Source organism: Apostichopus japonicus, chromosome 9 (genome assembly GCF_037975245.1).
Source record: "Apostichopus japonicus isolate 1M-3 chromosome 9, ASM3797524v1, whole genome shotgun sequence".
NCBI lineage: Eukaryota > Metazoa > Echinodermata > Holothuroidea > Aspidochirotida > Stichopodidae > Apostichopus > Apostichopus japonicus.
The window spans coordinates 21,865,356-21,887,756 of record NC_092569.1 but is presented as its reverse complement, the minus strand read 5'-3'; the positions used below and the strand labels follow the sequence as shown (position 1 = coordinate 21,887,756).

Genomic DNA, 22,401 nt, shown 5'->3' with positions numbered 1-22,401 from the left:
GATGATAGCGTATCGGTAGACTTGTCACCAAAGAGATCAACCATCAGATCTTCGCCAAGATCTGATATGTCCTCTTGAGATTTGTTTGAAGGATGAATGCACTAGCACAGGACTTCATGACAGGATCAGATGTCACTAATTTCAGGAAGGCTGACTTTTTCTGATGTCGAATATCCTTGAAGTAGAATCACATCCTGAGTAGGCATGTACAAAGAGCAACTCATTGCACACATCGTCTCCTAAAGTTTCTTTCAACAGGTTAATGTTATACACTCTGTGTTCTTTGGACTGCTGTTTGCGTCAGAACGGAAATAGATGATCTGTCTGTTCTGGAGTAATGAAGGAGCAAGATCAGCAAATCTGTATCCTTACCAACCAACGTTGTGGTGCAGTGACGGGATCGTTCAACAGTTGCCATAACGATATCAACGTCTGCATCCCCTGGTGACTGAATGCCATGGCATCCCCTTTTAGTTAGTGCTGTGCTGATGAGAGCAATCATGTCTGTCTTGTTTTTGTCACGAGACAAAAAGTCCTCCCTTTTGCCTGAAAACTCTGTTTCTGCAGTGAAACTTACAACAGGGTGCAGGTTTTTTCCTCGTCTCTGATGCGTGTTGTCTTTTATGGAGGGACCGTCACCATAGCCATCGAACACCACTGTCGCTTGTCCGTAATGTCTCACAGTGAAGTCTGCATAAGACTCAGCTATTGCATTATATGTGTCGCCTTTCTTCCACGGTAAACGACGGAGCAAAGAGCCACCATCAAGCACGTAACAATCTGTTTTGTGAATAGAGTTCATCACAGCCTCACTTGATAAGTCCGCAGCATGGTCTCGAAGTGCCTGAGCAAGCTGAGGTTTATCTGCTTTTCGAAGAATGTTCCTGTCTCAAAGAGGGCTGGAGAGTAGGGGCTTAATTCATACGTCAAAACCTCTTCAAAGGAAGATCTCCTGACCTTGACACCAGAAGGAAACGTTGGAACAGAAGGGCAGGATCAATGGTACGATCAGAAGCAATCTTCACAGCAGAGTTATTCCCAAGTGTTTGGGATCTGTCTTTCCGCTTGTATTTGTAAGTAAATGCAGACTTCCGATTATATCTTCAATGATCTTGTTCTTAACCGATTCAAAGTCAATAAGCTGGCTATGTAGGCACTTATCAACAAGAAGATGGCCCCGCAAAGTCCTCTGGACAGCTTTCCCTGTCATCCTGTGCACAACTGCATTTTCTCCGTAGACAGTCTCAAGTATGTTTTTGAGACCGGTCCCTTGCATGAGAGTTCCTATGGCCGCCATCACATTAATAAGTGTATGGAAACACCCCAACATCAGAACAATGCCTTTTAGGTGACTACTTTGTGGCGCATCAATGAGGATTTCGATAGCCTTCCAATACAAGGGCTGGTCAAACACAATGGTGGGAAGGTTGTGCTCCATGGCAAGGTTGCAAACAAAGTCTATTGTAGACACAATGCACGATTTGTCTCCAGAGAACACATTGATCATAGGCAAGAATTTGACTGACGACTGCCCAGGGTGCTGACTCCCCTGATGTAAGATTTGCATCATCCCCTGCCAATTTGGTGTTGCCTCTTCGAAGCCGAGAGATACTTCCCACAGAATATCGATCCTCTTGTCATAGTCAAGATATCTCGGCAGGTCCTTGAAGACTACCTGGATCTAATTCGACACATTCTTCAGGTCAATATATGGAAAATTCCCTCTCAACCTGTTAGATAATGGCCCACTTTAATTTTTAATGGTCTTAATGTGTTCTTTGCTCCCAAAAACCTTGGGATAGACACCAAGATCATCATATTTGAGTTGATAGTTACATAGTTATGATCATTAAGAGGTTTCGGCGGCCATCTTGGACGCCATCTTGAAAAAAAAACTTTTCCGGGGGTCCTACTTTGGTAAACTTTTAGTGTAATATAAAGTACACTAAAACCTACTAGAATCAGTTGAGAAACCTTTTGTAGCAAATTTTGGGGGGGTTGAGGGGGTATTTGCCATATATCACCCTGACTATGTTGTTTATCTTGTATATTCACAATTCATCTCTCTACCTTAAGGTGTCGACTTACACAATGCTCAACCGGTCATTTTCAAATTTTCTTAGATTTTGTTATGTAAACTGGCTATTTTACAAGTTTTGCGCACATTAAGTTAATTTACAGGGGTTTACCGTTTCACGATAACGGTAGGTCGTTATATTTATGTCATCACTACGCTTTCATATGATAGCGTTTTCGCATCGGCGTGTATATCAGGTTATTCTATTTTCCAACGTATCAGAAACACGTGTGCTGATATACTGCAAAGTGCACTGCTAGTCTGTTACTAGTTTAACTGTGATCTATCTGGAATGTTTGCTTATAGCTCTATGTGTTCCCTGTATTGAGAATGTAATTTACTTGAAACTCTTTTTGCACATGTTCTCCTCTGTGCAGAAATAAATTATATGTTCTGAAGAATAATAACAGATTTCAGCTCCATTGTCATAATGACAACATTCAATCTGTTTTTCATATGCATTAAAATATACCGCATTTTTTTTATACATCTTTGTCATACAAAATAAAATTAAGTAGGCCATCAAAAAATTTCGTGGTTTTTAATTGATTTGCCTTTTTTTGTTAAACCGTACCATTAGTTACAGTGCTGACCTAGTGAGCACAAAAATTCTAATGAAAGCAAATTTACCTCTGCTAAAAATGTCATCGCAGGAACTTAAGATGCGACAATTTTGTTCAGAACCATCAATAATACATTGCTCTCGTGTCAGTTCTTCTCAAAATAAATGTTATCGCAGCACATTAGGGCCTACAGCAGTCCCTTGCCTTACCTATGTTTAACATTGATGTCATTTTGCTTGGATTAGCCCATATTTCGGAGATTACAGAACAAGTAGACAGTTGAGAATGATCGTTTATTTATTGTATAGAATATTTTAGTACAACACTAATGTAACTGTGTCGTTGAATAGTTTGGATAAGTGACGCAAGCTCACTTTATTTATTTAAACTTTGGAACCTTGTGAAACCAAAACAATCAAATCAACATTGGCTCTCAGAATGTTTCCGCGACAAGAATGCAGTCGTAAGCTTCCTCCTAGATGACAACGATGCGAATCAAGTCTGCTTTCTTTACTGAAGGAAGTATCTGCGTATAGCATGCAAGCTGTCAGCTTTGAAAGACATTCCTTAAACATATTGTGCTCATTATACGGCCTGTTCTCGAGGAAGGAAACATGGAGCTTACAAAATCAATCCAAATGTTGTTTTGGGAACTGTTCGTTGCTTTCATTGTAGGAACAATGGTACCGAATATGGTAAGTTGCTTTCACCATTTGACGAGTTGCTTTCACCATTTGACGAGATGCAAATCATTATTGCGATGCGATGGAAACTGCTTATTCCACGGGTGATTTGCAAAATATGTAATATTCTAATTAAATTTCTGTAATTAGCCAGCGCGGATGCAGGGGTAGGGTGTGGAATGTAACCATCACCACTCCTTTCGACCAACACAAACAAATAAAAATAGGAATTAGAATAACTTGCATGTAGACTGATTACAGACCAAATAGCCTATATATGCCCCAGAATCCACCGTTTCACGTGTGAAATGTTATTGTTTGCTGGTGATAGACCCCCATTCCGCCACACACGGGGATCGGAATAAACCACTCCTGGGGTGACCCTCCTCTTAGACGCGTCCCTCCTATTTGTGATACACACATGCGAAGATGATATACGTGTCACTTTAGGGCTGTGAAAGATCATGTTTTTCTATAGGAAATTAGGGAAATTGCGATAACGTTGATCAAATAATCGCTCGGTTTGACGCCAATAACGTTATACCGTATACGTGTCTTAACCGTATATTATAAGCTGGTCACACTGTAGTTTACACATTAGAGAATGCGCCATAACTTGATGGAAAAACTTGTGGGACAACATATCATTTGAGGCAAACTACAAAGTTAGGTTTCACACAAAACGGATGTTTCAAGGAGGATGGGGTAGTAGGACCAGGGACGTCGCTAGAGGGGTGTGGGGGTGTCTCACCCCCAAACTTGATAAAACTGACGATAGTTGGGAAATTTGAGTGCGACAGTCGGAATTTCCGGCTGTCGCACTCTAATTTACCTAGGCCTATTCATATATATTCCTGTGATTGTAAATGACCTAAAAATGGAGTGGGTACAAATGAATCGAAAAAAGTTTGGAACAAAAGTGTAGTCGCGAAAGATTGGGTGTCTGACGGACACTGACCGTATCGTTGACGAGTAGCGGAGGGGTGGGGGTCGGGGTACAAGGCAGCAGTCCGAATTTTCTGACTTCAAACCCATCCAGTTGGATTTTCAGCCACTACCCCCCCCCCCCCCCCCCCTCATCATCAGGCCTAAGCTACGTCCCTGCGTAGGACGAACAACATTTTGGCAATTTTATAGCAGAAATGTTTCAAGATCAATTCCTCTACCAGTTCAGCTGAGTATTAAAGCTGTGATGCCATAACGCCGAAGGGATGTGTATTGACTCTGCAAGCAATACCAACATTATGTCGTAAAAAGAGCTTCTTATTTAGTTTCCGCGATTGCATTAGAGAAAGGAAACAGTTTAATCAACTAAGACAACGTTGAAGCCAATTTGCCTCTATAATAACTTTTGATTTCATCTTCCTCAGCATTATGTAAAGATTTACTAAATTAAATAGATTAATATCTTTCTTAGTTATATGGGGAAGTCGTTCATGATAGTTATCGCTATCATAAAGTCTACTATAAATGGTTGGGTTTGTGTTAAACGATTTATTCGATTCTTGCTGAAATTAGTTTTAGCTGTCCTTGACATATTTAAAATGGATGATTTGGGGGGGGGGGGGATAACAAAATTGTGTTCCACCGCGATACAATAGACAAAGAGCAGAAGCCCAACCTGTCAGTAATTGAATTAAGTTTAGTTTAGAATACACTATACTTGTAATGCATTGGAAACAATGGCCCGGAGCATACTACAGTGCTGTAAAACCTTACATGTTACGACCACGAAATGTACATATCATAATATATTTTAATGTAATATCAATGAAATTAAATCAATTCACAAATATCTTTACTAGTTTAATATCATAGAATGATGTTGGCAAATTGTTATAAACTGATATGAACCATGAATATGTAAAAGATTATAGTTTATTCTTCTTTTTCATCGGAAGAACGCCGCAACCAGCTACGATACTGCAATTTCGTGGAGTAAGTTCTACTTGATCTCTTCCACAATATCAAATTAAATTGCCCTACATTTTGACAATAATCTCAAGTTAATATTCTTTGTCAACTCAGTATATTTCCCTTTCCTGTTCATAATTTTATTACCAGTACTATAATGTCAAAGCAATAATAATAAAATTGATTATATTATCTTAGACTTACCTTTCTTTCTGAGCAGGCAAACGCATACTTGACCTACTTCAACAACCTATGTATCCCAGGGACTGTCAGGAAGCCTTCACGATGTTCTCTTCATACAGTACGGGCGCTGGTGTCTACCACATCAAGCCCGATGGGTATGCAGACCCATTTGAGGTGTACTGCGAACCTGATTTAGAAAATGTGGTTTGGACGGTACGTATCTCATTTTATGAAACCATATACAGGGGAAATAAATACATGAACAAGGAAAATAACAAGAAACGTGTAGCCTATCATGTAAACTTTGATGTGATCTTGGTATTCAGTAAAAACTTGCATCTAATATTGTTGCGGCCTATTTATATATTTTTTCTGTTCGTTTATTTTCTTTATATATTAAATAGACTGAACATCTGACGTAAGTGTGGCTATACGTAATAATGTTTTATAACTTATCATTGACAGCTTTACAATCTACGTCTTAAAAATGAGAACTCATGGTTTATTTCTCAAATAATGATATATATATATATATATATATATATATATATATAATATAATATTTTTACGGACTCAGGTCTTAGAAAGGCGCTTGGACGGATCTGTTGGATTTAATCGAACCTGGTTTGACTATAAAAATGGTTTTGGTTTCTATGGTAGTGAATTTTGGCTCGGACTGGACAAAATAGCGTATTTAACAAACCAAAGAAATTACCAGCTTCGAGTGGACTTTTCTACCGAGTCAAATATTACATATAAGCTGCACTATGACTACTTTAGGATCACAGACGAATGGGGAAACTACACATTATCAAATATCGAGTTACACATCTCAAATCAAAGTAAGTGCACTTACAATTCACTAATATGCCTTGCAATGGAAAGATATATTTGCTTAGAAGTAGTATAAAATATTACTAAGTTTGCATGCTCCCTGTAACCGTCTTACGATACAGATATTAATATTAAAAAGTGATATGAAAAACGAAGCTACAACATGGAAACAACATTCTGACGTAATTTGGTTGCATATAGTCTTCTAGATATAGTGTACAATTTAAATGTCTTTACTTAAATGAATAAATGCACGGACAATTAGTTTTTAGTTTGATCTTTAACTTTCTCAATTCATGCGAATAAGACTCCTTTGTGAAAAGTGTTGTACTTTGATAGACAGACGGTGATGACGAATTGAATAAATATAATTATACATTTCTAACTTTTAGTAATGAAGAAGAGGGTGAATGTTGTAGGAGTTTGCAGTTTTTGCGATATCTGCTATATATCGACAGCAATTTAACAAGTATCAAGCAATATGAAATTTTGCGAGTTAGCATACCACATGAAGTATTTTTGTCGCTTACAAACACTTGTATGGTTCTAGAACACTCTGCTTTTACTGATCCCTTTATATTTGTGATCATGTTCACATGTTATAACAGTTCGACTTGTTAATGGCACCACTCACATGGAGGGACGTGTCGAGATTTACCATACTGGTCAATGGGGTACTGTTTGTGGTAAATATTGGGATGACAATGACGCGTCGGTGGCTTGTCGTCAACTTGGTTATAGTGATACTGGGATAGCAACAGGTAACGCTAGCTATAGTGAAGGGACAGGCCCAATATGGCTGGAAAACGTTGCTTGTTCCGGAGGAGAGGGCAGCATTGATCACTGTGGTAACTCTGGATGGGGACAACACAATTGTGGACATAACTTGGATGCTGGAATGCGGTGTATAACAGGTACAACTATATATATATATATATATATATATATATATATATATATATATATATATATATATATTCTGTTCAAAGTATCTCTTTCGAGATCCGGCTTTAGGAATCACAAATGATTTCGAGTTGGTCAGCATCATGTTTGATCTCTAGAGTAAGGCAAAATATGTCACCAAAAACAGAACTAGTATTGTTCGATACAGGTGACAAACGCCTACAGTGGAATTACGACCTTCCTTACCGGTTTCGAACCTCTGGACATACAATCAGCGTCCATAGCCTAGTGATTAGGGTGTCCGCGTACAGAGCGGAAGACCCGTGGTTCGAATCCCGGTGGAGGCTGAAAGTTTTTATGTATATGTATATATATATATATATATATATATATATATATATATATATATATATATATATATATATATATATATATATATATATATATATATATATATATATATATACCTTAAAACGATTCTCCTTCAGATTGATCGTTTAAGAAACAGCAAATTCCTGTTTGATAGAGCTCATAAAGGATTTGATGAGGGGGTAGTAATTTGCAACAAACGGAAAGCGTGTTTTATGACTTTTGGACTTATTTTTTAATAAGTCCTCACGGTTTCAACTTGTCGGTCATGGACATACCTTGTCTAATCAGGAAATAACCAGTTAAAATTGATACCTGGTGTTCATCATAACGTAGGCGGGAGTATATGCGTTTAAGTCTAAGGCATTGGCTCTAAACAATAGAACTATTGGGCTTATGTGGTTGAAAACTATTAAAGTATATATACATATGAATATCAGTAGGCTTACAATAGACCGAAGTGGTTAAGGAATTGCTATCGAACTAAACCAGAACATCTAAAAATAATATTTAGAAACTTCAACAAAAATTTGAATGTTAATGTTTATCGTGTTAGTACACTTTAATACTACTACATTATATCGTGTATTACCATAGCCTTAATTTTTGTTACGAAATTAAAATTGTTTCATATTTTCAATTAGTAAAGACTAGTTTACTCTTAGCCCATTTATCTGCTGTGTGCAATAGGTATGTTTAACTGCATCTTTGTGTTATTTGCATTATGGTATAACACGGGTAATCTTTGAAGTGTTCATGGTTAATCGTATCCACGCTCTTGAAACAGTTTTTAGGGGATTTAAAAGTAAAAAGTTTAAAGTAAAATGTAATCTATGCTTTCAGTTGCTAATGGAATAGGATTTATTAATAATTATCAACCCTTAATGAACCCTTATATGGTGCCTTTATTGTATTAGACTGTTAATATATAATTTTGATTGATTATCACAATAATCGTAAACGTTACAGGAGATCGAAAAAGTTGGTTATGATGGGTAAATTGCCTTTCTGGATCAAATTAGAGTTCATTGCTTTAGCAGTTTCCATAATTTTTCACTGGGCGACCTAAGTCTTCAACGCCACAATTGACGCCTTCATATCGAATTCATGTTCACTATACAAGGTTGTGTCATTTTAGATATATCAAACTGTTATTGCTCCTTACATTCACTTTTCTAAACACCACTATGTTACAGTTCGTTTGGCTAGTGGAGAACGTCCACAAGTAGGTCGTGTTGAAGTTTACCACAACGGCCAATGGGGTACAATATGTGATGATGAGTGGGATGACCACGATGCATCCGTCGTGTGTCGTCAGCTTGGCTATGGGGACGTCGGAACTGCTAATGGCAGAGCAAGCTTTGGCTCCGGGGTAGGTCAAATTTGGTTAGATAATATTGCTTGCAATGGAGCTGAGAACAACATTGAAAACTGCACGAGTAACCAATGGGGACAACACAATTGCGGACACAGTGAAGACGCCGGAGTTATCTGTGGCACAGGTAATGTGTGATTCTTTAGTCGCTGATGACTTTGCTTTCCACTCCGTTGTAATGCTCTTAGATATTGCTAAATGTTCTCATGATACGTCAATACATGATCACAAACCGTGTGCATGATCGTGTTCCCTATGTCACGCCATTGCCTCAAATTAGACCCTTGCAACTATGTTAGCTATCGCGTACTTTATTTTACCATTTGTTTCCTGTATTCCAACCGGCTCAACATTGCAAAGATCATTCTTCCTAATCATAATTTCGACAGCCTCAACAGGTTTTGTATTGTAAACCCAACATTAAAGAACACATTGTATAGTCAGTTCTTGCAGACTTGAACGGCAATCGTTATTCCATGGTTTTATAAGTTTGCCAACACTTGCAGTTCGTGTAAGTAACGTAGCACAACTTGTCAATCACTAAGTTGTCGTATGCTATAGTAGACACTTTATGAAGCCGATACAATGGTTGTTCTTCATATCGTTATTTGTTTTTCCAAAACGAAAAGTGTCATCGAAGTACAACATGGATAGTAGCCAAACTAATGTTTGCCTAATGTAATATGTTAACATCTCTCACCATGCAAATCGACAAATTAAGAATGGAATAAAGACAAACATTCACACACAAAACGTACCGCCTTTCTATTACAATGATATATTCTTGGGATTTTGTTGTCAAGAGCGTGTCTATTACACAGGATAATGATATTAGTTGGATGTGTTTCTCTTTTTACCAAAACACAACCATAACGGAATCGTTGGATGTTGAAGACAACTATGTCAATGATTTAACCCATACAGTTCGTTTAGTTGGTGAATCGGTGTTTCCTCGAGAAGGTCACGTGATGGTTTACCGTAATGGTCAGTGGGGAATATTATGTCGTGATTCGTGGAATGACCGAGACGCAGCAGTCATATGTCGTCAACTTGGGTATCACGTCGGAGGTGTTGCTTTAGATAGTACTGCGTTGGTTGACGCTGGTCTGACTTGGGTGACCGACTTTGCCTGTACAGGACTGGAGAACAATATTAACGATTGTCACAGCCGGGGATGGGATCGACAAAATTGCAACCACAGTGAATCCTCTGGCGTTTCTTGTAGCACAGGTGACGTTGATATATATCTGATTGCTTATTTCTCAAGGGTTTCATAACAGGACTGGCGTTATTATTTGTAGCATAAACAATATCTTCGGAACTGGAATTAACATAGACTGTTCAGTTCCTATGAATGGTTGCTTTCACAAGCAGCACCATTTACAGAGAGTTACCTAGAGATAACAACAACCAAAGAAATGTGATAAAACAAAAATATAAAAAATATAAATACAAGTAAGAGGCAAAGAAAATAATATGTGGATAAAATCTAAAAAGAAAGACGAAAGGGGGAGTAAAATGCTGATTATCTGTAATGACCAACAAACATTTCTTTATAAAAAAAAAGTATTTCTTATTTATGTTTAAATTACTAGTATATATATTTCCATTATATTTTTATAAGTAATGTTTTGAATCCTTTTCCAGTCCGAATTTCTGGCGGTCCAGTACCCCATGAAGGACGGGTTGAAGTTTACCATGAAGAACAATGGGGTACAGTATGCGATGACGAATGGGATGATGTCGACGCGTCAGTTGTATGTCTTCAGCTGGGTTTTAGTCCCGAGGGAATAGCAATTTCCAATACACCATACGGCACTGAATCAGGATTAATATGGTTAGATGATGTCAATTGTGATGGAACCGAATATGATATTGTCAATTGCGGTAATGGAGGATGGGGACATCACAATTGTGGAGTAGGAGAAGTCGCTGGTGTTCAGTGCCAAACAGGTATAAATTTGATATTTTCCAGGGGTCTAATTTTTTTCAATAAGTAGCATGCTGTGTGAATATGATATCGGAACAAATAAGGCAAAAGTTATGACTACTGGATTCTAACAATAAAATAGTCAGCAAAACAGGGATTTATGGACAGTAGAGCTAACGGGAATCATGAAGAACAAAAACATATTAGGGTAGATAAGCAAAACGTGTGAAGACAGAGGGAATAGGGAACGTCATTTTGAAAATATAATAATGAAGTAATTTAGAAAGATAGACCATCAGTTTTTGCTGATTTGTAACGGGAACAGAAGAGTGAAGTATCTTTTGTTAAACCCTAATCAGTTATTATCATTACAGTTCGTTTAGTCGGAGGTACCTTTGCTCAAGAAGGTCGGGTAGAAGTCTATCACAATGGCCACTGGGGGACAATATGTGATGATGGATGGGATGACAACGACGCTTCAGTTGTGTGTCGCCAGTTTGGTTATAGTAACATTGGTTCTGCTAGGAACAGTGCAGCATTTGGTACCGGAACAGGCCAGATTTGGTTAGATGATGTGTCTTGTTCTGGATCAGAGATCCGCATTGAGGACTGTCAAAACAACGGATGGGGACAACATAATTGTGAACACGGAGATGATGCTGGCGTTCATTGTGGTTCAGGTAATTACGTGACACTTTGAAGAACGGTTTTCGTGTTTCCACGTCAAAGAGTCACATTAAAACTTAAGCATGCTACCGATGTAACTTGCTTTTTCATGTGTGGAAAATGAACGGTGAGAATTTTAAGAATCAATTTCTTCAAAGGTTAGGGACAACAACAAAAAACATATAATGCAGAACACATCACTGTCAAAACATAATGCACTGTGGTTGACAATCTATTTGATAAAGTTACCGAATTCCACATATAGTTTTGATAATGTATTCTCGGTAGACGGACATGTACTTTCAATTGCGTATAGGAATGCCATACATTAATATTTAAAACAATGACACAGTAAAAGAGCAGATGCCAAATGCGGAGTGAAATATAACTGTTATATTCCTCATTTTATTACATCCATGATACAGTTCGTTTAGTTGGGGGTACATTTTCTCACGAAGGACGCGTAGAACTTTACCACGAAGGTCAGTGGGGCACAATATGTGATGATAGATGGGATGACAACGATGCATCAGTTATATGCCGTCAACTTGGCTATAGCAATAAAGGAGTCTCCAGTGGCTCCGCGACTTTCGGTAAGGGGTCTGGACAAATTTGGATAGATGAAATATCTTGTACTGGACTGGAAATTAATATTCACAAATGTGATAGCCCAGATTGGGGGAGTCATGACTGCAGCCACGATGAAGATGCTGGAGTGAGTTGTGGTACCGGTACGTTCAGGAAGAAAACAATATATCTATTTAATCACACAGTTCTACATAACATAATAAACATTAGGTCAGTTCTAAGTTATAAACAATACGTCACTGTTTTCACTATGGATACTGCCATTTCATTTTAAAATTTGAGCTATAAATGTCAACGTTGGAATGAAAACATTTTAAAGGTTTCAATGTTGACAACAAGTATGTTAAATTCAGTTATATCATACAAAAGTGTAAATAACAAACTATCTGTGTTAGTGGTTTGTTTGTCTATGAAATTTGCTTGGTGATGCAATACCCTGGATTCGATCAGGTGTACTTTTTATTTATTTATGAGTCTCGGTCGTTGCTGTATAATCTAGTGGAATACTTCCACGGATTTTTTTCCGTGATAGGTCGATATAAATGTATTGGCAATAATATTGCAGGTTTAGAGAAGAACAGCAAAATAAAACCTGAAAGAGATGATTCTAAGGAACGCCAAAGGATTCAGTAACATACGAAGATGATTTAAAAATGGACGACAATGATTAAGAAAATAATAATGATGATAAAAACATACGGCGGTGATTATTTTATATTATATGTTTGTATCATAAACGGTCATGAAATTAAAGTACACCACAGCTGTTTATAGGTTAGGCATTAGTATGACAGCTTTTTGTACAAAGACGCCATAAAAGGTTGCTTTAAATGACGATGAATCTTTCCTTATGATTGGCACAGCCAATGGGCACAACAATTGACTATTTTCTTAACACTGTTTCTTTAATTTATTGCAGTGCGCCTGGTGGGTGGTTTTTCTACGCAAGAAGGTCGGGTAGAAGTGTACCACGATGGTCAGTGGGGAACAATATGTGATGACGGATGGGATGACAACGATGCATCAGTTATATGTCGTCAACTTGGTTATGGAAACTTCGGAATTGGATCGCGAAGTGCAAAATTTGGTCAAGGCTCAGACCCAATTTGGTTGGATCAAGTTGCGTGCTCTGGATCAGAACAACATATTGAAGACTGTGGGAGCAATGAATGGGGGGAGCATGATTGTGGACACCATGAAGATGCTTCAGTATCTTGTAGGACAGGTATAATCAGAGGATTACAATCGTTGCATGTATTTATATACTTTTATAATAACACATTAAACGATACGGTGAAAGTGTGTTTATAGTAAACTACATAAGCATATAAAATAAGATGTCGTAATATGTTTAGGTTTTTATATTTAAAAATCCTCGCCGGGCAACTTGTCAAAACATTTCCAGAGAATCTGAATTCCTGAAGATTAATATGATACTCAGTTCATTTCAAGACACTAGATACATTCGATGGACAATGAATCAACAATTAAATATCCAAGTGAGAGCAGATGCGTGGATAACAGAGGTTAAAGCTCATTGCAATTAACCATGTAAAAAATTGTTTAAATTTTTAACCTAGCTACAGTGCATGAATGCAGATTCTTCACATACATTCCTGTCAAATTAACTCTGAGAAAGTTGCACGCGTTTTAAAACCTGCTACTGCTAACAGTATTGCCAGTATACTACTGCTGTAAAGATCATCATGTTATTCGGAAATTTATATGGTAGTTCCTTGATATTATTTTTTTACTACAGTACGACTGGTTGGCGGAGTACATCCCCTAGAAGGTCGGGTAGAAGTGTATCACGATGGTCAGTGGGGAACAATATGTGATGACGTTTGGGATGACAACGACGCATCTGTTATCTGTCGTCAACTTGGTTATGGGGACGTTGGAACTGGATGGCAAAGTGCAAGATTTGGCAGAGGTTCAGATCCAATATGGCTGGATGATATCGCTTGCTCTGGATCAGAATTGAAAATTGAAAATTGTGGGAGCATTGCATGGGGGGAGCACAATTGTGGACATCATGAAGATGCTTCTGTTCACTGTGGTACAGGTAAGATTGCAGGATTGAACATGTGTCAACGTGTTATATTTGTTTCGATCAATTCCTTTGAGAAAAGAAGGTGGACTGGTTAATTTAATACTTTAAACGTAAACGTATCAGGTATTTTACTTAGAAATTTAATGCCTTTGAATAATCATATTTGAAATGGTGAGGTTAGGAAGGTTGAAATGTCGCCCAACTGGAGTTTAAGTCTTCATTGTGTTGACTGTTTCTTTTGAGTAGTTTTGAATACACCTATATACTGGATGTTACAAACTCTGCAAGAAATGAGGTCAATTACATTATAGTTCATATGAATGGCTTCGTAAACTCTTCTGGTACTCTGACAATGATATTTTGCTTCAGGTACTGTGATTGATGAATAATATTCAAATTATTAGAGTGAAGGAAAGACGAAGAGCATCCATTTCCTTTCATTATCTTAGTTACTAATTCTATCCTCATTTTAAACCCCGCAAATTTTATCTTCACATCCGTTAGATCTCTCGCTGTTCTTCCATTTCTTCGTGCCGTTCCTTTGTTGTGCCTAAGTTTGCTAACAGTTTTTATTTCTGTCTTTAATAATTCTTATGCATTATAATAGCACATATGATATCATGAGTTTTTTACTTCTCTGATACGTAAGGCATGTTGTATCAAGATCTCTAAATGATATGGCTTGTCAGTTTCATTAAGTTATGTCAAACATATCCATATATTACCGTAAATGCGCTTAATACGTTCAGTATTTCGTGAACTGGCGACTTCATATGTTTCATCGGTGTATATAGGTTGTTAAAACATTCGGGGATTGCGATGAATCTTAAATGTTGCCAGCATGTTTGAAAATGTGCCAATGGTAGCATAAACTCAGATAACTGGAATTTGATGATCTTGATATGTTATTACCATTGCAGTTCGTTTAGTCGGAGGCGCTTTTCCTCAAGAAGGACGCATAGAAATCTACCACGATGATCAATGGGGGACAATATGTGATCATGAATGGGATGACAACGACGCTTCAGTTATTTGTCGCCAACTTGGTTATAGTGATATAGGTATTTCCAGAGGCAGTGCGATTTTCGGGGAAGGTTCTGGACAGATATGGTTAGATGAAATTTCTTGTTCAGGTCTGGAAAGTAATATTCAACACTGTGACAGGTTAGAATGGGGAAAACACAACTGTGGACACGATGAAGACGCTGGGGTCAGCTGTACCACATGTGCGTATGGGGATATATTTATACAGATATATATATATATATATATATATATATATATATATATATAAACACACCAGTAGAATCACTGTGGTCGAGTGGTACGGACTTCGGTTCGTGACACAAAGATCCGGGGTTCGATTCTTACCTTCGCCTGATGAGTCCCAAAAAGGACGAAACCGGTCGTGAAGTGGAATTTTTCTGGTGTGTTATTCTTTATTGATTTACTATTTATATATATATATATATATATATATATATATATATATATATATATATATATTATATATATTATATATATATATTATATATATATATATATACATACATATATATATATGTATATATGTAACCCGTGGTTCGTCCGCCCTCTATTTAGGTTAAAGTAATAGCCCCCGAACCCAGAAGAAATAAAGACTCAAAACCCAAGTTATTAAATTGTCCCAACACGTACTGAATTTATACGGTCAGGGTAATCGATTATTGAGACGGGAGAGATCAATTCCCCCGTTTGAATACGGTGTGGTATACACTTAAATGCTTAAAACGATTATGCTTTAATAAAGTAACAATTAATGCTATCCCACAGTAGTGAGATAAACCCCCTTCTAGATTAATACAGTTAATTACTTAATACTGTACTGCTGAATATAACAACAATGAATGCTATCCCACAGTAGTGAGATAAACCCCCTTCTAGATTAATACACTTAAATACTTAATACTGTACTGCTTAATATAATAACAATGAATGCTATCCCACCGTAGTGAGATAATTACCCCCGTCTAGATTAATACACCCCCCGTTGCATGCACTTATCCCCAGCTAGACTATACAAATTTCCCCTAATTAATATTGCGCGCTAACTGATCAGTTCGCGGACATCACAGGCTCAGGCGAAGTTCCTGCGACCCTCAAGTATGGAGCACCGGTCCTCAACACCAGTCTGGAGAGAAGGTTACCAAACAGTGATAAAACATTACCACTACGATGACATCTAAAATATTTCAATATGCTTAACTACTGTTGCCAAACACTTTAAATCTGATCAAATCAATATATTAAAATAATACAACATTGAACTTCTTGCAAGGGTGTATAAACTCCACGGTAAAACATGAGATAACCCTTTCTCAATCAGTACTAATCCCTTATCACAATAGTATACCCGTTTGTGTACAAACGAGGATCAACAGTATTCTGCAACAACGCCCCCACTTGGATATAACACAAAGCTCAGGTCTCTGTACTCATGGGCATATTGCTAAGCCTAACAACCCTAGCTATTAATACTAACATCCAATACAGTAGGGCTCCCACAACACAATTATATCGCCTTATAGGCCAAAACAGCCTATTTATCTTAGAAAACCCCACATTCTACACATAATCTATCACACAGTAAACTTTATTCAATAACTGTCACCGTAAACAATTTAGTCTTTCACCAACTAATCAACTAATCAAATGCTCAGTTATATCAGCGAACAATGCTGACACTCCGCTATGCACTACACACAACAGGCTACGTATGCTACAATACACTAACAAACACAGCACATCGCAGGGACTCGATGTGAATACTTTATTACGAAATTAACTTAAAACAAAAGGGAAAACCGTACCTGGAGAGCTGCCAAGTAATCTGCTACAAGAAGGTCTCAAGACAAAACCACAAAACACCAGCTGACAAATGGTACTAGATAAACAATGCCTTACAGAGGATAGCAAGGCTAACAAGGCTGCACGGGTAAAGATGGCTACCAGGCAACAAAAACCTAGACATGTGCAGTGGCATAATAGAACAGTAAACCCTCTAATTAATTCTATACAGCGCCACCAATTAAAGTAACACATCACTTTCAAAGGGTTACATTCTCCCCTCCCTAAATCTGCCATGTCCTCAGGGCAACTAAAGATATAACTATACAGTGGTCTCCATTTGAATCATGAAGGAATGACTATAACTGGGAACACCCAAAGCTGGATATGTGAATCTGGCTAACTTTTTCGAAATTCTCTTTGACGTTCGCACCTGCTGCCTGAGGTCAACAGATTCCTCAGACTCCCCTCCCAAATCAGCAGTTACAGCTAGTGGAGACTCCTGTTCTCCATCTGCAGTTTCCGGTTGAGGGGACTGGTCATCAGTCATTTCTCCTGCCAAACTATTTTGTAATTTGGCGTCATTCTCTTCACTAGTACTATTGTCCAGGTGCTCTTCCTCTTTACTTTTGGGATCATTTTTCCCAATAATATCCGGCGGAGCTTCTGGTTGTAACTGCGCAGAGGCAGATTCAGGAGGATGAACTTCATCCATAGGTTGTACATCATCAGTTCCATTTTGGTTTTCCAAGCCTTTAGGTTCCGTTTTCGTCCGGAGCAATTCAGATGACTCTTCATCGTGCAGGTCTTTATCTGCTGTGGTGACGTCATTCTGCCTAGGGAGAACATCTTCAGTGTCTCCACTGATCAAGTCATCTGTTACCTGACATGGCCTTTTAGCTGCACCTGGTACAAATGGAAGGATTGCAGGATTAAGCGTGAATCTTGCTCTCTCAGAGGTTCCTATAAGGAGTGGCATCTGGGGTTTAGGAACTACAGATACAGGCCTCTCATTGGTTAGCACACACTCAGTTTCGTCTACACTCTCCACTTCATCACCAGAATCGTCAGCTCCTTCGGTCCTACCTTTGCGGTCCGCTTTTTTCTTTGTAATGGTAGTCTTACCTCGTTCAGAGAATCCTCGTTGGGAAGCAGCCAAGCCCTCCATATTACTCTCTGCATCTCTGATTGGTAACAAGTGATTCCTGTGATAGGTTTTAATTTTTCCACCATTCTTAGGCTGGAGTCTATACACTGGGCTGTCTGACATCTGGCTGATAATCACCCAGGGAGTAGGATTCCATCGATCTTTCAGTTTAGCAGGTCCTCTTTGTCCCAAATTCCTAACTAACACCAAGTCTCCAGAGGCCAACTTGTTTTCTCGAACTTTAGCATCATACCTCCCTTTGTTTGCAGCACCAGATTTGCTAGAGTTCTTGTGGGCAATGTCGAAGGCATTACACAGTTGATCCTTCAATTCAGCCACATACTGAGTATGGCTCCTGGAAGCATCTGTACTCCAAGGATTCACACCAAATTTCACGTCAGCCGGTAATTTAGCTTCCCTTCCGAACATTAGCATATAAGGTGAGAAACCTGTGCTGTCGTTGGTAGAGCAGTTATAAGCATGTACTAGAACTGCTAAGTGCTGACTCCATTTCTCTTTCTGATCTGCCTCTAACGTCCCTAACATGTTGAGTAGAGTTCTGTTGAATCGCTCTGGTTGGGGGTCACCTTGGGGATGGTAGGGGCTGGTGCGGGACTTCTTGACTCCTAACAATCTAGTCAACTCCTGGATTATCTTGGATTCAAAATCCCTCCCCTGATCTGTGTGCAATCGCTCAGGAAGGCCATAGTGCACAAAATATTTTTCCCACAAGATCCTAGCCACCGTAATAGCCTTTTGATTCTTCGTTGGAAAGGCTTGCGCATATCGGGTGAAGTGGTCAGTAACCACTAATATTGACTTATATCCAAATTTGTCTTCTTCCAAAGACAGAAAATCCATGCAGCAAAGCTCCAGGGGTCTAGTAGTTTTGATGGTCTTCAATGGTGCAGCTGGGGGTGGAAGACTCTTCCGTGCCACACATCTCCTACAGTTGGACACCCAGGAGTGTATATCGGATGCCATACGAGGCCAGTAAAATCTGGATCGTACAAAAGCAGTCGTCCTATCTACACCTAAATGACCTTGATCATCGTGGAGGGCAGTTAAAATTTCCCGCCTTAGAGATTTTGGTAACACTATCTGGGTAACAGAGAGCCCTAGTTTTGAGTTCATCGTCTCCCTATACAATATATTATCTTTAATCTTCAGCTGGTCGAAGGTTCTTAACATGACTTTCACTTCATCAGTTTCTTGCACTCGATTTGATGGTTTCTGCTTTTTCTGAACATAGTCCATCATATTCCGAATATCTATGTCCTGCCTCTGAATCTCTGCCCAGTCCACATGACCTCCAATAGTGTTTTCAGTGGGCTGAACATACACATCGGGAATTGCCTCAGCTGACATCGCCAGTGATACCACAAGAGGGTGAACGTCACCACTATGACCAGTGTCAAAGTCCTCCTTACCAATACCTGGTATAACTTCTATTCCTACTGCACAGGCAATAGCCTGCAAGGTCTCCAGGGTAACTAGGCCTCCTTCTGACCCACTATCGTACCTTTCCCCTCTCAACTTCTGCTTGAGCAGTTCTTGTTCCTTCACATCATTGTAGAGCCCGCCCCCATTTGGTCTACGAGACAAAGCATCGGCATCTATGTTCTTCTTTCCGGATCTATAGTGAATAGTAATATCATAATTAGTTATATCCGCTAGCCATCTCTGGCCGGTGGCATCTAGCTTAGCTGACGTAAGCACATACGTCAACGGGTTATTATCCGTCATTACCTTGGTTCCCCTAGCTCGATATAGATAGTCTCTAAATTTCTCACACACCACCCATTTCAGACCCAGAAACTCTAATTTATGGGCTGGATAATTCCTCTCAGATGGGGTCAAACTTCGGCTAGCATAGGCCACTGGATGTAGTCGGCCGTCAACTTCTTGGTATAAGACTCCTCCTAAGCCCTCTCTACTGGCATCAGTGTGAACTACAAAAGGTTTTGAGAAGTCAGCAAACACCAACACTGGAGCGGAGCACAGTTGATCCTTCAGGCTCTGGAATGCCAGTTCACACGCATGAGTCCAGTCGTTCCCAAAGGGTCGGGTTGGAGACACAATAGGGGTTTTAGATTTTGCGCCCTTCTTCCGTGCACAGTCACCCCCTGCAGTCAGTCTGTGTAAAGGGTAGGCAATCTGTGAGTAGCCTGACACAAATCTTCGATAAAATCCTGCAAAGCCAAGAAATGATCTTAACTCTCTGACATTTGTCGGGCGAGGCCAACTCTTTAATGCTTCCAACTTATCTGGGTCTGTTTCAACTCCCTTTTCTGATATTATGTGCCCAAGATACTTCACGCTCCGACAACCAAACTGACACTTATCTGGAGAAATCTTGAGTCCAAACTCAGCCAATCTGTCTAGTACCTTGACTAACCTGTCCTCCATTTCCTCCAGGGATTTTGCAAATACAATGATATCATCCATATACACTAAAGCCTCAGTCAGATTCAAACCAGCCATGCACCGTTCCATTAGCCTCTGAAACGTGGCCGGTGCCCCTTTTATGCCTTGGGGCAGTCTGCGGAATTCATAGAAACCCAAAGGACAGATGAACGCAGTTTTCTCTTGATCATCCTTTTTCATAGGTATTTGGTAATATCCTGATTTCAGGTCAATAACTGAAAACCACTTGCATCCGCTCATGCAGTCCAGAGCTTCCTGCACCAATGGGACAGCATACTGATCCGGAAGGGTCCTGGCATTCAATTTCCTGTAATCCACGCACAGGCGTATATCCCCATTTTTCTTTCGAACAATCACTATGGGTGATGCATATTGACTTCTGGACTCCTGGATGATTTTACTATCCAGCAACTGATGAAGGTGTGCCCGTAAATCATTTAAGTCGGACAATGCAAGTCGTCTGGATCTCTCTCTGAAAGGTCGTTCATCATTTAGTTTTATTTCATGTTCCACCTGCTTAGTTTCACCGAAATCCCACTCTCCCATTGAAAACACCTTTCTTCTAGCAACAAAGGACTGGATTAACCGTTCCTTCCATTCAGGGCTAACGGGACCCCAGCGGAATGGAAGCCTCTTAAACTCTTCAGTAACGTCAGGGTTGCTGGTGACATCCACTGTACTTAGGTTGCAACTTACTTGAGCTGTTTGCATGTCATCAGGCCGGGTACATAACTGTGGCACCACCACCTCAGCAATGATAGTTCCAGGTCTCAATGCAATGTCCTTCTCTCCTTGGTTCCAAATACTGATTTGAACTTTGCAGAATGTGGCACCAGGTAGCTGTCTCACATGAGGGGTCATACCTAAATTTGGAGGAAGTCCTTTCTCCGGGGCATCCACTAGTACAAGCTGATTTGACGTGCACCGTGAGTGCATCACACCAGTCACTTCTAACATCTTACCAGCCGGGATACAAATGTTCTCATTTTTCTTTGTACGCACAGATCCAACTCGCCCATCAGGTCCCAGTTTTTCCAATTCGTCTAGGGACACATAAATCATACGGCAGGTGGTTGAAATATCTAAGTCTTGCAGATAACTTTTTCCACCAATCTGTCTACAGGCCTCGTGGCACTGCTTAAAAACACCAGAGTTAGTCCCAATAATGAGAAGGCAGGTGGCTGAATCTCGTCCATCTGGAACAACAATGGCTAGAGTGTTAAATGATTTGGCTGTTCCACAAAACTTGGAAGGGAATTGTATCTCTATCTCACTATATCCTAAATAGGGAATAGTTCCGTCCCCACCATGCCTGATCACCAAATCCTCCAAAGGATACATCTCTCGGCTTAAGCTCTTAAAGAAACCTTCAGATATTAAGGTTACCTGGGATCCACTGTCAATTAGGCAACTGATAGGTTGTTTATCCACAAAGCAATCCTGCCTATTTGCTTTTCCCACTAGCCCAGGGGGAATGTTAGAATGGTGAGCATTTTTGGTTGGTTCAGATGAGAGGCAATCTACGTATTGGACCCCTGAGTGCCTCTGCCCATGGATCCTTGTGGGTTTCCCTGACCCAGCACGAATTGGATCAGTTTTCTGTTTACCGTCTGGATATCGGGGTCAAAGCGGCATGTCCGGCTGATATGCCCAGTACGGCCACAGTTAAAGCAAAAATTAGGGCTCTGGTTCCTGTTATTTCCAGAGGTCCACTGTCTGTATTCCCGGGGAGCTTCTTCTGACTCTGGCTCCACAACCTTTGGGGAACCCGATACCTTGAGGGCACGAACTTCTGCTTCAAGTCGTTCAAGACGGTCACTAGCTTTTAGATCATTCATTTCCTTCTTTGGTTTTTCCTCACTA

General features: G+C 39.5%; 1 protein-coding gene across 1 annotated transcript in view; it reads left to right on the top strand.

Moving 5' to 3' along the window:
- The first annotated feature begins 3,245 nt into the window (after positions 1 to 3,245).
- LOC139973620 (scavenger receptor cysteine-rich domain-containing protein DMBT1-like) overlaps positions 3,246 to 22,401 on the top strand; it is a 30,526-nt gene continuing 11,370 nt past the window's right edge. The window contains exons 1-13 of the mRNA XM_071980430.1: positions 3,246 to 3,335; positions 5,225 to 5,261; positions 5,458 to 5,633; positions 5,998 to 6,262; positions 6,863 to 7,168; positions 8,723 to 9,028; positions 9,826 to 10,131; positions 10,549 to 10,854; positions 11,206 to 11,511; positions 11,923 to 12,228; positions 13,005 to 13,310; positions 13,845 to 14,150; positions 15,059 to 15,364. Of these exons, the coding sequence (XP_071836531.1) occupies positions 3,255 to 3,335; positions 5,225 to 5,261; positions 5,458 to 5,633; positions 5,998 to 6,262; positions 6,863 to 7,168; positions 8,723 to 9,028; positions 9,826 to 10,131; positions 10,549 to 10,854; positions 11,206 to 11,511; positions 11,923 to 12,228; positions 13,005 to 13,310; positions 13,845 to 14,150; positions 15,059 to 15,364 (3,313 nt within the window). The 5' untranslated portion in view covers positions 3,246 to 3,254. The remainder of the gene's footprint in view (positions 3,336 to 5,224; positions 5,262 to 5,457; positions 5,634 to 5,997; positions 6,263 to 6,862; positions 7,169 to 8,722; positions 9,029 to 9,825; positions 10,132 to 10,548; positions 10,855 to 11,205; positions 11,512 to 11,922; positions 12,229 to 13,004; positions 13,311 to 13,844; positions 14,151 to 15,058; positions 15,365 to 22,401) is intronic.